Raw genomic sequence first — 17,925 nt, 5'->3', positions numbered from 1 at the left:
CATTTCAGAGTTTTTGTTTTTTTTTCAATAAGTAATCTTCAAACATTTATAATTCTCATCTATAATATGTTGGGATTTGGGTCGATATGGCGATATCATAGTTTCGAAATAAATCACTTGTTCACTTGTGATAAAGTCTTACTAGTGAAAACAGTTTTTTCAAAAATTCGACTTTATTCGTGAAAATTGTCACCTTCAAAAGTGATACATTCACTCTAATGCTTCTCTGTTTTTATTTAATCAATAACTTTTTTTCAGAAAGATTCATTATTGCTACCGGAATAGAAACCTTCAATATCTCAATAAGAAATTAATTGTATGTTATGTCTGAACTTTGACACTCATCTTTCGAAGCCTGGTTCTAATAAGAAAAAAAAATTGTATGGCATCCGTGGAGTCATATGTGCGTCAGGTCTGCGATTGAATGACGTTATATAAGTTGCATAGGCATCGATATTATTCAAAAAGTATTGAAAATTTTTTATAATCCTTATTATTTTTGAGTACATAAGTAAAAGATGAAGAATATATAGATGACTAAATACCAACCTTAGAATATTTATTGACCAAATTCAGCACAGATTTGAAATCTCATAATGGGAGAGTTCTATTAAAAAAAATTTTTCAAAGTTATTTATATTATTATCATTTGTATGTACAAAGTGTTATTTCGATAGTAGAATATATAGACATATAAAAGACTCATTTCTTTGGATAATCTGATTTATCGAATCAGAGTGGTGGAACTGTTTCACTCCAGTAATATGGAATATCTCCTCCTCCATAGTAATAATCATATTCACTGTCAAAAGTCCAAGGATCGTCTTCTTCAGACTCACCCCTAAACTTACTGGAAATTAAGAATATTGTACTGAAATATTTCATTAATAAATATATATTTTTTGTTACTAGCTAGAATTACGTTCTATTAATGATTAAAATATTTGATGATATGGGTTTCATTATATGACTTTCTACTCGTTTGGTGAGACTGAAAGCCCTTCTAACCTCCAAAAGAACTTTTTCAGAAGCAACTTAATTATAATAATCAATATAATTATAATCATTCAGTGCCCAACATTGGGACTGCGCTTCTTTCTGGAATAATAAAATAGTAAAAACAGTTTGGAAATGTGTTAAACAACAAATATGCATGAGGTTTAGGTGAATTTTCGTATTATTCGAGTAAAATGAAGTTTTTTCCACCTTATGAACGTTAACAAAAATATTGATTTTATTTTTCAAAGGCCTTCTGATTCAATGAGTCAAATATGAAATGAATTGAAGATAGCTATGACTTGTGAGCAAACTGAATGAATTAAAACATGATATATCAGGTCCTCGTTCAATATTATAGATTTTAGACAATGAAGATACGTACGAGTCAGATATCAGCTTTTGTTTCAATGATTCCAATATTTCTTTTTCATGAGCCATTGGTCTAAAACCAACATTTTTCTGGCTTTTCCACCACCAAAAAAATCCCCCTTTCTTCGTTGTTGTTTCGGGAATGGGAGCTGTAGTTTTTACAGCAGCACATCTTTCCTTTAATTTAATGAGGTCACAATGATCAAGCCAATCTCTCTCCTGAAATGACATTTAATGATGTAGAAAAAAAAGTATAGCAGGAACTAAACTACAATATGTGAAAAAATTCGACACCTAAGTAAAATGGTCTTAATTCAGAATATAATCAGACCTCGTGATATATAATACAAAATTGAAATAGAAGTTGAAAAAATTAATGAATAATAACCAAAGTTGTTTCCTTCCAGACTGCACATCGTGCTGAAACCCTTCAATGGGTAATCAATCTATTTTGAAAAACAAAATTAGTTGCCACACTGTCATAAAAGTGTCATGGTAATTTATTTGAAATAAAAATAGAATACTTCAGAATTTATTTATTTATTGTTTTGGTAACAAGCTGTAACCTTTCTAAGGGAATTGAGTTATCTTTGAACATTTTCATTTGGTTGCATCCTGTACCTCCGCAGGAAAACAGGTTTGTAAAAAAATGCATGTGGAAGTGTCATTATTTTATTTTTTTGGTTGAATATCCAGTTGTTATTTGAACCAGTAATTCGAATTCTAAAATTAATTTCTGCCGAACAAATTTTTCATTACCAGTATGTTTGTATTCATAAAAGTGCAATTACATTGAGAAAGGTTGATTTTTCTGGATTCGAACATGTATGTATACATTTTTTACTCAAAATTAAATTGGGAATGAGACAAATGCCTGTTTTTTCTGATTTTAAGGGCGGTAAAAAAAATAGGGGAGAGGAGGTTTCATGATGCCCTTCTTGTACGCCACTGGTGGCAACTGAGAATGTGATTTTTTCAAATGAAGCACCTATTGAACACAAACATTCTTAAGAATTCAATTGAAAGATTTTTTTATTCAATTATTAATTTATTTTAATTTTTCATATTCAACACTCTGTATCTCTGCAACGAAAGATATTTGAGAAAAGAAATATTGAAAAGTTGTATTCACTTTTCAAAGTTTCAATTTGGCATCATAGTTTCGGAGCTTTTGAGTTAATTTCATTTCATATTGTACCGTAATAAAATAAAGTAACTTCACTGAACTTGAACTCAGAATTTCAAAAAACATTGAAAAAATATTGAAAGCTTCAAAGAAATCATAACGGAAACTCTCATAGCTCTCAGTATCCTGATATTTTATCTAATCATTATGAAAAAGTACTCACTTCGGGATTATATTCTGAAGATAGTGGAAACAAGATAAATAAAGTTGGTATAAGAAGGAACATAATTGAAACTGAATCAAGACCTATCAATTTCAAAACTAATTCATTATTGAAAATAATATAACAAAAATTTATATACATGTATCTACTAGCTTAGATCGAGAAATATTTATCGTTTTTGAATCTCGGAAGAGATTGCTTTACGTGATCGATTAATCATCAAGGTTTTGCGTATTTTCTGTAGAATACCGAATTATTTTGATGAAGGCAAGACGCGTTGTTCATTCTTTCACGTAGTTCACCGTCATAAATACTTTTTTCATCTGATCTGTAAAGATAAATTCACAGCTCGAATCATGAATAACTATTCGAAAAATATCTGCAGTAATTTGTTCTTATTTTGATTTGATGAGTAGAAATTACTTTCGACGAAATACTGAAAAGATCAAATCTTTTTTAGTTTTTCAGAATCCTTTTCTGTGTGAATAGTCAATTTTAAAAGTATTTATCTATAAGAATATGCAGAAGGAATTGATATTCTTCTACGAGTTCAAATAAAAAAAGAAAGAGTTTGCTAATGAACGATTGTTAGAATAAGCCTCCAGTACAAGTATTATACATTAATTTCAATTCCTCCAAGTGTATATCTATGGTGCGACATTGTTTATTGAAAATAAGATTATATATTTTTATCTATGGTTTCAAACTGCAGTTAGTAGTTCAATTCCTAGAGACATCAACACATTACGGTTGGCTGACAGAATGTTATAGAAAAGTCTTCTTTAATGCTAGCATCGCAGCATGTTGATCTTATGGAGGGAATACAGGGAGACATCAATGATCCAACTATAAGCCTTCTTTGAATTATGGACTCAGGAACACGTTCTCGAAAATTGCAGATTATGGAAAGTTAAGCAGCAAGAAGTTTGATGTAAGCCATCCTGAAACGAGAAGATTGGAAATTCGTTCGCACAAATGGAATTCCGCGAGAATTTATCAGTGAAATCAACATCCATTGAACCATGTAAAATATGAGAATTTTATTGAGAGTGATTAATGCATAAATAATAATGAGAATTCAGTCTAGCGATATAGAAGGTCATTTTATGGATCTCGATCGAAACTGCAATTGGAGCCATACTTATGGAACCTCTGTTGGGATTTGTTCATTATTAGAAGTTACCACAGTATTCTAGATCCGAACTTACCTTGAAAATTTCAAGTTTATAGGTCTTTCTGTTTGAAAGTTGGCGTGAATAAGGACAGACGGATCGAATTTGAAAACGGATTCGTCATCACTGAGGCATCTTCATCGTTTGAGACAACTCCCGGCTCAACATTCGGAAAATACAGACTTTGTGATGATGATCGAGGTTAGAAAATGAGGCTAGGGAGGCCGTTGAAAAATTTTCCGCTTATAGTTATAGTTCTCGGAATGCCTTCAGTGAGCATTGAACTTGGTAAATCCTGGACACGAAGATAAACTGTTTTATTAAGTTATGTTTGTAGAACTCGAACTGCAAAATCTATTGATTCTTAAAGTTCTCTTCGAAGTATTTGAGGAAGTGGTTTTAAAGAGAATGATGTAATATTTGAATGAATTCAATAATCCTTATTCCTTAATCCTTATTCCTTAATCCCAGCATGGTTTTATTTTAGCGTTGGTTACTTCACTCAGATAGCCACAAAGATTACGAAAGCCTGGATTCAAATCTGCATGTTCCAGGACTTTTTTCCAACCCTTTTTGGGTCTTTGATACTCTATACTTCAATTTTATTATAGATGAATCTCATAGTCTTGGCTTTAAAAGGATTTTTTTTCCTATTGGCGGAGTAGTTTTCTCCATTACTGAAGTATGTCAGCAAAAAAAGCTAAACATTATTCAAGAGAATATAATATAGACCTGGTTGTTCCTCAGGGCTCTGTAATTGGACCACTATTATTCTTGCTGTTTATGAATGACTTACTCCCTCATTTGTCCTGCGTAGTACTGATATATTATTTGCTGATGACACATCTGTTGTAATCGCGGCTCGAAGTTGTGGTGAGCTTCAGAGAGCTTCAGGCTGACTTCATATCATAGTGTCACAAACTTGACAGCTTGTTTGTATTTCGGATTGAGAAATTATGAAAGAGGTCTGTTGTAGCAGATTGTATTAAATTTCATGGGATCCACATTGGTCAATGCTAATGTCCTATGTGAAAAAAAATCAATGCTTATTTCACTATAAGTAGATTCAAAACTTCTTTACCACCTAGTTCTTTCATTGGTGTTCATTACAGCCTTGTTTATTATTATCATATATCCCACATTATTCTGCTCTGGGGAGGCTGTAGTTTCTTCTCAAGAGTTTTTGTGATACAGAGATGAGTAAAACGTCTCATTTTCAGTTTGAATCATCGAGAATTCTGTCAGCCTATATTTTTCGCCAATAAATTATTGTCACTCCCATTTGTACACATGCTCAAATGTCTCTTATACGTTAAGGATAATGAGACTCATTGGAAAAAACTTGCTACTTCCCACAATCATAGAATACGTAGTTCACAGGTGCTTCTGGTTCCTAAACATCGGACTCATATTTTTGAACGATCTCCACTATATCATGGCAACAGATTCTTCAATCATTTGCCTCCCGATTTGAAATCTTTGAACAAACATTCAAAAAAGTAATTGAGAAGTTATTGCTGCAAAAGTGCTTCTATTCTATTAGTCAATAGAATAGTAATTGTTTTAAATAATATAATAATAACGATTAATTTCTAATATTTCCTTGACTTATCGTATAAACATTGTTGAGCGGCCTGAAGGATCAATAAATTATTATTGTTATTATTATATTGCCAAGATTTCAGATATATTTTGGAAGGTTCTCCTCAAACTTCAACGAAGGTTTAATAGAAGAAATAGCTCTTCTGAAGCTCTAGGGTAGTTGTGTCTTCAACGAAATGGGGTTCCCGTTTATTTATACGGTCCACTGAAACTTTTCACATTATTGCAATAACACCCCTCTTAACTATATCATCTACATAATTACCCCATAAATTCGGAGACTATGGCGTAATTTTTACACGCATCGATCGTAAATCAGCGAAGTCGAATCCCGTACGTATCAGGAGATAAGTTGATATTCCTATAGCTCAACATAGTTACCGCCTCCTGTATATCATGTTTAGTGGCTTGTTCCTGTTATCTCAGCGTAATACGCCCGCTACATCAATCTTCTCTGTGCTATTGGTTCCGCTAAGATGGCCTTTTAGCGATTTATGCTTTAATACCATCCAGAATAACGTTGTTAGTAATAGTCTTTTTACCGAATTGGAAAACATGGAAACATGTCTGAAATGGATGAAAATTCAAGGCACCTAGGTGTAGTTAGCCTTTGGCTACTTTTATTTTACTCATCGTAGATTTGCTTTTTCGTGAAAAAAAATGGAATAAACCAATTAATATTGTCCCCTTCTTCTTTACTTAGAGGGTCAAAATGTCCAGTCAAAATGTAAAACTAATGTGAAAAAGCCTCAGTGCCCCCAAATTCTACCAAACCTGAAATACGTTTCGACAAGATGGATGACTCTAAAAAAAAACTACTGTTTCAAATTAAATTGATTCGTTCTGGTGAGATTATTACTTGTTGAATACAAATATTCATGTTAACACTTACCGAGAATCCCGACACAATTCTCGCCGATAAATCAGATTCCGAGTCTCAAATTAAATTAATAATGACTGAAATCTATATCTTAGGTACGTATTCTTGCTGAAGTCTCAATAATCATTGAAAATCTTTCAGAAGATTCTCTCTAGATCCGCGCATCTGCGTTCCGACCGATGGTACACGATATGATACGATTAATTGACAAATTACCGCGTCTTCAAAAATTCCAGTAGCGTAACATGGAATGAAGCGTGCAAAATCGTTGCATCTTTTGTCCAAAAATCCATTAGACGGAAAGCAAAAAGGAAGAATAATATCCCCACGTGGAGACATTGATCAGTTTCAGCCCCGACCAGGACGATTCTGTCGGTAACAATCCAATTTAGAATGTAAATTTCAAAACGTCCGATCCCCAACGCGGCAATCGATAAAGACATTCACGTCGTGGTTCTGCGAAATTTGTAGCCACGGCAGAATCGCACACGTATTAATCAAATAATCGATGAATCTAATTTGACGCTCAGGCAACTACAAATTGACAAAACAATCACACGTCTCTTTTTCCTTTGTCCAAGCCTGGGGCTGGAACGTCCACCCCAGATGGACCGGCTGAAAGGGTTGGAAATATGCCGAGCGGTGCCTCCAAACGCAATTTATTTTTGTTTTATTGGATTGTTTTCAAACGAGGAGACCTGTTTGTGTTCGATCAGCCAAACCGTGATTTCGAGTTGTCTGCTAGGTAATCAACGATTGGAAAAATAGTATTCGAATCGCGCCGCATTTGGGAAAATAAACGGCTTGCTGAGATCGAACAATCGCCCGTCATATTAACATCTAACAGGCCAATTGAAAAGTCCCCGGTCTACCATAGTAATTCATATTCGATTTTATTATTCAACATAGTTGCCTTCGAAGGCGATACAGCGATCATAGGGATCTTCCAACTTTTCGATACCATTTTTGTAGAACGATTTGTCTTTCGCTTCAAAATAGGTCTCAATGGCGATCACTTCTTCATTGGCGCTATATTTCCTTCCAGCGATCATTCTTCTGAGGTCTGAGAACAGGAAAAAGTCGCTGGGGCCAGATCTGGCGAATACGGTGGATGCAGAAGCAATTTGAAGCCATCATGTAATTTTGCCATTATTTTCATTGATTTGTGACACGGCGCATTGTCTTGATGAAACAGCTCATTTTTTTCTTCAAATGCGGCCGTTTTTTAACGATTTCATTCTTTAAACGATTCAATAATACTATATAATAATCGCTGTTGATTATTATGGTCCTTTTGGATGTAATCAATGAATATTATACCTTGCGCATCCCAGAATACTAATGCCATAACCTTGCCAGCTGACTGTTGTGTTTTTCCTCGCTTTGGATTCGGTCCATCGTAAGCATTCCACTCAGCTGACTGTCGATTGGACTCCGGAGTGAAATGATGGAGCCATGTGTCATCCATTGTCACATATCGACGCAAAAATTCAGGTTTATTGCCCTCAAACAGCTTCAAACACTGCTCAGAATCATTAAAACGTTATCGCATTTGATCGAATGTGAGCTCGCTAGCACACATTTTGCAAACAGCTTTCTCATGTACAAATATTCGTGAATGATATTATGAACACGTTCAGATGATATCTTCACTATGTCTGCTATCTCGATCAACTTCACGTTACGGTCATTAAGAATCATTTTGTGAACTTTTTTGATTTTTTTTCGGTGACAGCCTCTTTTGGGCGTCCACTGCGTTCGCCGTCTTCGGTGCTCATTTCACCACGTTTAAACTCTCGAAATCAGCATACCAATCAATGAAGGTTGATTTTCCTGGTGCAGACCCCGGAAACTCTTCATCAAGTCAAGATTTTGCTTCAACTGTATTTTTTCCCTTCAAAAAGCAATATTTTATCAGCACACGAAGTTCTTTTTTTATCTTTTTTCGAATAACAAATGTAGCGACACTCATTACGCAATACACATCTCACAAACTAATGGTCGGACTGCTATCAAATTTTGGCACGTATCGTTTGAAGGTTGGTACTAACTAAAAATCATATGGATTCAATACTAGCAACTCTGTGAAACTGTAAATATTCGGTTTGGCCGTCGACGTGGAAGCATGGGCGGGATATCCCTATGATTTCTGCGCTTGGGATTATCGTTATGAACTCATTTTTCGTCACCAATGCGAAGCAGAAATCCCTTCCGTATTTGCTTTCCAAGCAGCTGTTCACATGTAAACAAACGACGTTCATCATCTCTTGGCTTCAACTCGTACCGCACTCAAGTTCTTTGTATTTGAATCATTCCCATGACTTTCAGATGTTTTGAAATGATTTATGGCGTCCCTCCCAATGATCCTGCCAATTCTTGTTGGGTTTGACAAGAGTTTTGATCTCTTCCACCGCCGCTGGTTTTTGACGTCAAAATCACCGCTTCTGAAGAGTTGAAACCAAGTTCGGCACATTCTTTCACTAATAGCGGCCTCACCATATGTATTTGAGAGCATTCGATGAGCCTCAGCCGCAGATTTCTTCATATTGAAGCAGAAAATCAAAAACTTCCACAAATTTGGCTCGTAAGCTGATATGTTTAATCGATAAATCGAGAATAACTTCATGATGCGGACAAAAATCGAGTAATATTTTGATGGCGTTTATAAATACCTAAGCGTATGACATCTATTGCAAAACGGCGGAAGTAAAAAGTTGTAGACCTAATATTTTGAATACCAGTGTAAAATAATTGAAGGCTATACTTTCAAGAGTAGATTATTATTTTTCTGGTAATATGAATATTAGGATTAGTATGTGGAAATTCTATGAATAGCTCCACAGAGCATGCAAATTGATCCCTCGATTTTAACTTGAAGAGAGGAGCCAACACCAATGACTTCATTTGTTGCAGCGAGGAGCAGGGTTGACTCTTTTTAATTTACATTCAGAATTGGATTGTATCCGACGCAATTATTTTCTACGGGTGCATGTGTGAATATGTTAATTTGGGTTGTTTGCGCTTATATTACACGGCGAATGTGGATGTGAGGGGAAGAGGGGGGATTCAAATATCTTCACACTTGACAATACAATTACGAAATTCGATCATAAAATTCAAGAGTGGACAGCTTAATCCAGGGGGCATCAATTTATGCGTTTCACAGGAATAATAATGTTATTATTTAGTGCTGAAATAGAATTGTTTGAATGAATAATATGTTATGTATAAAATGAAATGCGGCATGATAGTCAGACGCCGGGACAAAGCTATATTTATATTATTGATGCTTTTGTAGGAATGTTAGATTCACATTCTATTTGAACTTAAGGGGAAGCATGCTTGGATATAACAGGCCAATTAAAAAGTCCCCGGTCTACCATAGTAAAACACATTATACAAAATTATATTTTTTTATTCAACATAGTTGCCTTCGAGGGCGATACTGCGATTATAGCGATCTTCCAACTTTTCGATACCATTTTTGTGGTATGATTTGTCTTTCGCTTCGAAATAGGCCTCAGTTTCGGTGATTACTTCTTCATTGGCGCTAAATTCCTTTCCAGCGAGCATTCTTTTGAGGTCTGAGAATAAGAAAAAGTCGCTGGGGGCTAGATCTGGCATTCGGTGGATGCAGAAGCAATTCGAAGCCCAATTCATGCAATTTTGCCATTGTTTTCATTGATTTTTGACACGGCGCATTGTCTTGATGAAACACCACCTTTTTTTCTTCAAATGGCTGATTGGACTCCGAAGTGAAATGATGGAGCCATGTTTCATCCATTGTCACATATCGACGCAAAAATTCAGGTTTATTGCTTCAAACACTGCTCAGAATCATTAACACGTTGTTGCTTTTGATCGATTGTGAGCTCGCGAGGCACTCATTTTGAACACAGCTTTCTCATGTATCAATATTCGTGGATAATATGTTGTACACCTTCAGATGATATCTTCACAATGTCTGCTATCTCGATCATCTTCACTTTACGTTCATTCAAAATTATTTTGTGAATTTTTTCGATTTTTTTGTCGGTGACAGCCTCTTTTGGGGGTCCACTGCGTTCACCGTCTTGGGTGCTCATTTCACCACGTTTAAACTTATCATACCAATCAATGATGGTTGATTTTCCTAGTTCAGACCCCGGAATCTCTTCATCAAGCCAAGATTTGGCTTCAACTCTATTTTTTCCCTTCAAAAAGTAATTTCTTATCTGCACACGAAATTCTTTTTTTTCTTCTTTTTTCAAATAACAAAAGTGACTACACTCACAACGAAATAACTCACAAACTAATGGTCTGACTGCTGTCAAATTTCAACACGTATCGTTTAAAGGTTGATACTAATTAAAAATCATATGGATTTAATACTAGCAGCGCCATCTGTGTATCAGACCGGAGACTTTTTAATTGGCCTAATATTTCTGCATGTCGATACCATCGTTATCTCATCATTGAACGTTCGGTGCATAGAGATGTGACAAAAGAATTCAATTTACTATTTAATAATTGCATGCGAGAAAGGAACTCAAAATGAGTGCGGGAAAAGGGTTAAAAGAGCAAGGTTGTAAAGGGTGTTTTTTTTAGACCTATAGAACTTCAAATTGCAATAATTCAACGATGGATTATTTGATTGACATGAATTTTATTGATTCGCAAGATAATCTCGTGGCATTACATTTTAAATATGATTTCTCAGATTTCTGGCATATGACCCACACGACTGGCTCTGATGAAGTCCAATCTGGACGTCTAATTTTCGATGACTTTTCCAACATTTGTGGCCGTATGTCGGCAATAACACGGCCAATCAATGGTCAAGGGTTTGTGGTTTATCCGCATAGACCAATGACTTTACATAGCCCCACAGAAAGTAGTCTAGCGGTGTTAAATCACAAGATATTGGAGGCCCATTCACAAGTCCAAAACGTGAAATTAGGCGGTCACCAAACGTGTCTTTCAATAAATCGATTGTGGCACGAGCTGTGTGACATGTTGCGCCGTCTTGTTGGAACCACAGCTCCTGGACATCATGGTTGTTCAATTCAGGAATGAAAAAGTTAGTATTCATGGCTCTATACCGATCACCATTGACTGTAACGTTCTGGCCATCATCGTTTTTGAAGAAGTACGGACCAATTATTCCACCAGCCCATAAAGCGCACCAAACAGTCAGTTTTTCTGGATGTAACGGTGTTTCGACATACACTTGAGGATTAGCTTCAATCCAAATGCGGCAGTTTTGTTTGTTGACGTAGCCATTCAACCTGAAGTGCGCTTCATCGCTAAACAAAATAAAATGGACGTAGTGCGCGATACGTATTCCACACAGAACCATTATTTTTGAAATAAAATTGCATTATTTTCAAGCGTTGTTCAGGCGTGAGTCTATTCATGATGAATTGCCAAACCAAACTGAGAATAAATCACTTGACAGCTGTTAAATTGGTCGCCATCTTGAACAGAAATGCCAACTTAAAGTTATATACCTCGATAAAAAACACCCGTTAGAAATATATTGAAAAATGATTCAATAGATAACGAGTCTTCAACCTTGATGATACCGTAACATGAACTATCTATTACGACTTCTTGAGCCTATCTCAGAGAAGAGAGTGCATTCTCGAAAATTCAACGGCATGGAGTCATATACAACCCTGTATATCCTTAAAACGAATTCAAGTATTGTTACCCAATTCAAAACGGTCTAATTAGACATGAGGTATTCCTCCTCAATTCTCCAAATTGATAATGAGACTGTTCTCCCCTCAGCTGCGGTAGGTACAGTTTGTTGGTTTAAGAGGATACTCCAGCCGAGATAAGCGTATCCTTAGCGACATCTTAAGTTATTAATACAACGTAATTATGAAATTGAACGGGAACCAGGCTTCGTCAAGTCTCACAAAGGGTCTTCAATGCCGGTGGGACCGGAAGTACCTCAGGGGTCACAGGGGGCATTCATTAAAAGGCACCGCTCACTAATCATCGCCCTCTCGCAGGATTCGACGTAAACACCTTCATCATCTTGCGGTCAGCCGAAGAACGGTCCTGAGACTGTTCGAAATTTGCGTTGCCTCAATATCGTCCAGGACAAACAATCCTTTATTGTTATTAGTTCCTAATGGAAATTCGCCTTACCCTTTGAAGTCAAAGGAGAAACTGGAAGGTCAATTGGGAACGAAACCGCATCTCGACTACTGGATTTGGCAGCCAATTTGTGATCCGAATTATAGTTACCAATGGCAACTGGGATATATCTGCAAAAACCATACGTGACGCTTGTCTGGATTGAAGTTTAATTAAGTGAGAGACCATCTGAATGTTCAATCTGAGTTAATTTTCGTTCTGATTGTAAAAAGTTATCCGAGTAGTTCTCTATCTAGAAGTTGTCTGATTTGGCCTCTGTTTTCAGAAAGCTTTTTGATCATTCTGATATAGTAGTCTCATAGCATAGTCTCATAAAAATAGTCCAGCGTAATGAAGTGTTATCCAAAAAAAGGTTTCATTTTGATGATAGAAGAAAATTATAATATATATAATTATTATTGGGAACGAAACCGCATCTCGACTACTGGATTTGGCAGCCAATTTGTGATCCGAATTATAGTTACCAATGGCAACTGGGATATATCTGCAAAAACCATACGTGACGCTTGTCTGGATTGAAGTTTAATTAAGTGAGAGACCATCTGAATGTTCAATCTGAGTTAATTTTCGTTCTGATTGTAAAAAGTTATCCGAGTAGTTCTGTCTCTAGAAGTTGTCTGATTTGGCCTCTGTTTTCAGAAAGCTTTTTGATCATTCTGATATAGTAGTCTCATAAAAATAGTCCAGCGTAATGAAGTGTTATCCAAGAAAAGGTTTCATTTTGATGATAGAAGAAAATTATAATAAATATAATTATTATTGGGAACGAAACCGCATCTCGACTACTGGATTTGGCAGCCAATGTGTGATCCGAATTATAGTTACCAATGGCAACTGGAATATATCTGCAAAAACCATACGTGACGCTTGTCTGGATTGAAGTTTAATTAAGTGAGAGACCATCTGAATGTTCAATCTGAGTTAATTTTCGTTTTGATTGTAAAAAGTTATCCGAGAAGTTCTGTTTCTAGAAGTTGTCTGATTTGGCCTCTGTTTTCAGAAAGCTTTTTGATCATTCTGATATAGTAGTCTCATAAAAATAATCCAGCGTAATGAAGTGTTATCCAATAAAAGGTTTCATTTTGATATTAGAAGAAAATTATAATATATATATATAATTATTATTGGGAACGAAACCGCATCTCGCCTACTGAATTTGGCAGCCACTTTGTGATCCGAATTATAGTTACCAATGGCAACTGGGATATATCTGCAAAAACCATACGTGACGCTTGTCTGGATTGAAGTTTAATTAAGTGAGAGACCATCTGAATGTTCAATCTGAGTTAATTTTCGTTCGGATTGTAAAAAGTTATCCGAGAAGTTCTGTATTTAGAAGTTGTCTGATTTGGCCTCTGTTTTCAGAAAGCTTTTTGATCATTCTGATATAGTAGTCTCATAAAAATAGTACAACGGGTTATCCAATAACAAATTATGTAGGGTTTTCCAACAAAATGTTTCATTTTGATATAAAAAAAACGAGTTGAGTTGTTTCTTTGGAAAGAGCTAGAAAAATGAATGGCACATTTTCGGGCTCGATTTTTGAGACGAATATTTGGTGATGACCACAACTTGATAAGTTCAATTGCTGCCAAGTTAGAAGACCAAATTTGAAAATGGTTTCATAACTTCTTCATTACATGTGTTGTAAACATGAAACAAAAACATTCTACAGGCCCTTTTTCCATTGAAAAAGTGCAGGACTCTATTGAGTCCGTTGGTATTTTTATTTGATTTTCATTGCAATCAGTTTTGAAGTTGTATTTGTATTTTGAAAACTACTTTCTTTTTTTTTTTTCCTTTTCAAAAATATATAACATGATATAAATTTCTTAACGAACTATGAGAATCATTAAAATTTTCAGTGCCTATTTTTGATAATTTGTGAACTTCAGATAATTAAAATATTCGGTAGTCACTAGGATTTCCGAATGTAACAATGTTAGATTGTATTCTTTGGTAACATAAAAAAAAACATTTATCAATATGAAAATGTTGAAAAATACTTCCGGTGTTAAATCCGTAGACCTTGGTGGCCACTGAATATTTTAATATTCATTATTAAGTTCACAGATTATTATAGATAAGCATTTGAAACTTGAAATTTTTATGACTTCTATAGTTTGATGAGAAATACTATATCATGTTTAATACTCTTGAGAGGAGAAAAAAAGCGATTTCATTGGTTATAGAAATTTTTATGGTTCACATTAAAAAAAACACAAGGTTGTAAACTTACATCAAAACTAATTGCAATGAAAAAAAAATGATTACACCAATGGATTCTACTGAAAAGTGCCTATAGAATGTTTTTGTTTTATGTTTATAGCATTAGTAATAAAGAAGTCATGAGAATTTTTGATTTCATGCCATTTTTCGGATTTTTATTATAGCTTGAAAACAGTTGAATTGATTCTCTCAAAAATGGTTCCCGAAAATGTGCCATTCATTTTTTTCCAGGTCAAAGGGATTCTGAGATCCTCTCACTATCTTTAAGGTCTTGAATTGATTGTGTACCATTAGCATAGACCTTATCTTTCACATGGCATCAAAGAAAAAAGTTTGAAGAAGTTTAATCTCATGATCTCGCTGGCGAATTTCTATCACTTTTTTGACAAATTTCACGGCCAGGAAACTCTTCTTGAAAAATTGCGATGATTCTGTGTGACACGTAGCGCCGTCTTGTTGAAAATAAACATTAAGACCCAGGTTTTTATGCAAAATACGGTGTAATGTCATTTGTGGACTGCCTAATTCTCAAGATCTATGAGAAACCGACAAATTTGGGTCTACGGGTGACAGCAGCTATGTTCACTGTTGTTCTTGAGCAACAAACACGGTTTCGATTCTTCACTTCACTAACTCGTCCCAACAGCTCAAATGTTTCCACCAGTTTCACTATTGCCGTCTGATAAAGAGCTTCACGACAACTCAAAAGTGCATTCGTTTTGTGAACCTTGACTGCAAAATTTTCACCTCTTTTTGTAGTGAATTTGAAGACCTTGTTGTTATTTTCAGTAATGGCGTAGTTTTAGTTCTCAAATGTTAAAATATGACAGCTGCTGAGATAGCGGGCTATTCACAATGAAATCTATCATTGGAAATCCTTATACATGAAAGAAGTGCTTTAGAATACTCTCAATTCTATAAAACATAGCAGAGTCCCTTGATGATGGAGGTCAGGTTGATGTGATCTATACAGATTTCTCACGCGCCTTTGACACCGTTGACCATAATTTGCTTTTGAACAAGCTAGCATCACTTGGTTTTGCGCCTGACTTTGTGAGGTTGCTTCGTTCCTATTTGAAGGGTAGAACTAATTATGTTTTCTACAATGGATTCAGATCTTTTGAGTATGAGCTCAAGTTTGGCGTTCCTCAGGGATCTAACCTCGGACCATTGCTGTTTATAATATTCATTGATGACCTTTTATGCTCTCTCAATTGTGAGGCTCTAGCCTATGCTGATGATCTGAAGCTGTTCATGAGAATACATGGAATTAATGACCAATTACTTCTTCAGTCGAGTTTGGAGTTGGTTCAAAGTTGGTGCTTGCGGAATGGACTTATTTTAAATTTGAAGAAGTGTTTTAAAGTTACTTTCACCAGGAAGACGCAGCCACTAGCTTTCGATTATCACATTGGTGGTGATTTTATTGCGGCTGGAGATCACTTTCGTGACCTGGGAGTTTGGTTTGACAGTGAGCTGAGTTTTGTTCCACATGTTGAGGATCTGTGTTCATCTGCCTGTAGGTCTTTGGGTTTTCTGTTCAGGAGCTTCCGTGAGCTAGACGATCTATCTGCTCTCAGAAATGTCTACTTTTCCCTTGTTCTCAGTAGGTTGGAGTACGCTAACATGATTTGGTTCCCAATTTATGCAAGGCATCTTACTCCCATTGAGCGAGTTCAGAGGAAGTTCCTGAAATACGTCGTTTATAGGAAGACAGGCATATATCCGGAGCGTGGTGTTGATCTTTCCGGCATAATGGAAGAGCTGAGGCTTTCAACTTTATTTGAGCGGCAGGTTCAGTAGTGCGCGAGATTCGCCCAAAAACTTTTAGGTGGAAGGATTGACTGCCCATTTCTGCTCTCTCATTCACGTCCCGAGGATGGCAGCCAGAAGTTCTCCAACATTTAGTCTACCCACGCCTCGGACCAACATACTCCAGCGGGCACCAGTGTATAGGCTTTGTGATTGTGCTAACAAAGTCAATATAAGTCTATTGTAATTGTTTATTTAAAGTTTTTTTTTACTTCTTTATATCTATAATTTTTTGGAGTACTTGCCATTTCGTTTAGTTTTTTAGGGAATTCACATGTATTTTCTTTAAATTGATGTAATTTGTTACCCTGTTACTGGGAAATTTCCTGTTGGGTAAATAAAGTTATTTATTATTTATTATTATTATTATTATTAAAACACCTGCTATAAAAGCACCAACTCAACATCTCCATTGAAATCTTCGACATAGAAAAGAGTTGAATTACACATAAAGAAACTATTAACGAACACAGAAGAGTTGTTGATGATGCAATCAAACAAAAAATAAATGAGATCCCAGTTACAGAACGATCTCATTCCTTAACGATACCAATTATTGCCGTCCAAAAGCACCCGAATACGATTCCTGATGGAGGGTTGCAATCAGTGCAATAAAGATCAAACGCATAACCTAAAAGGAAGAAGATAGTAACCGAGAACGATTTAATAACGGTATACGGTCGACTAAATCTTTATAAATTCCTGTAATTATAACATATAGGTTGTAATTAAATTGCCATCCACATCTGAAGATCTACGACGGCTTTGGTGGGAAGTCAGGCGGAAATGCGGATGCCAAATATGATTCGCAGCAGGCCGGGAGCGGCAGTTATTAAGACATGGTCGGACATTTTCAGAATTACGACGAAATAAGTTTCGTAAGTTTCGGTTGATCGCGAGAGGGAATTTATTACGTTAAGATTGGGGGATTGGACACTAGGGAACAAACTAGAAGAGGAATTATCTAAGGAATTTTTGATTAGGAGATCTGGAATAACAATTGTTGCATGTTAAAATTCACTCGATAAAATCCGGGCCTGATAGGTGAAAACACTTTTTTCCTTAGAAATTACATATTATTCTTCAAGACAATAAATATTGTACTGCTGTATTCCTAGATTCATCCCAAGCGTTCGACAAGGTTTGGCATAATGGTCAACTCTACAAATTGGAAAATCTTCTTCCTCAGCCATACTTCTTATCATATCTCACCAATCGATATTTTGCTGTGAAACAGGGTGATGCTTTATCTTGACCAACTGAAATAAGAGCAGGAGTACCACAGGGGAGTATACTGGGTCCACTGTTTATCTCATATATACATCCGACATTCCAAAGAATGTCGGAATGTACTGGCTAATAGGCA

At 35.7% G+C, this 17,925-nt stretch overlaps 1 protein-coding gene across 1 annotated transcript; it reads right to left on the bottom strand.

Annotated features, from left to right (window-relative positions):
* Positions 1–657: 657 nt before the first annotated feature.
* Positions 658–2,863, bottom strand: LOC123675523. Its single transcript, XM_045610888.1, has 3 exons — positions 2,718–2,863; positions 1,382–1,587; positions 658–850 (listed from the first exon to the last, which is right to left on the bottom strand). The coding sequence occupies exons 1-3, from the start codon at positions 2,856–2,858 to the stop codon at positions 733–735; spliced, it is 465 nt and encodes a 154-aa protein (XP_045466844.1). The 5' UTR covers positions 2,859–2,863; the 3' UTR covers positions 658–732.
* Positions 2,864–17,925: the final 15,062 nt, after the last annotated feature.

The sequence above is a fragment of the Harmonia axyridis genome, chromosome 3 (genome assembly GCF_914767665.1).
Source record: "Harmonia axyridis chromosome 3, icHarAxyr1.1, whole genome shotgun sequence".
NCBI lineage: Eukaryota > Metazoa > Arthropoda > Insecta > Coleoptera > Coccinellidae > Harmonia > Harmonia axyridis.
The sequence above is the reverse complement of the archived record's forward strand: the minus strand, read 5'-3'. Positions and strand labels throughout refer to the sequence as shown.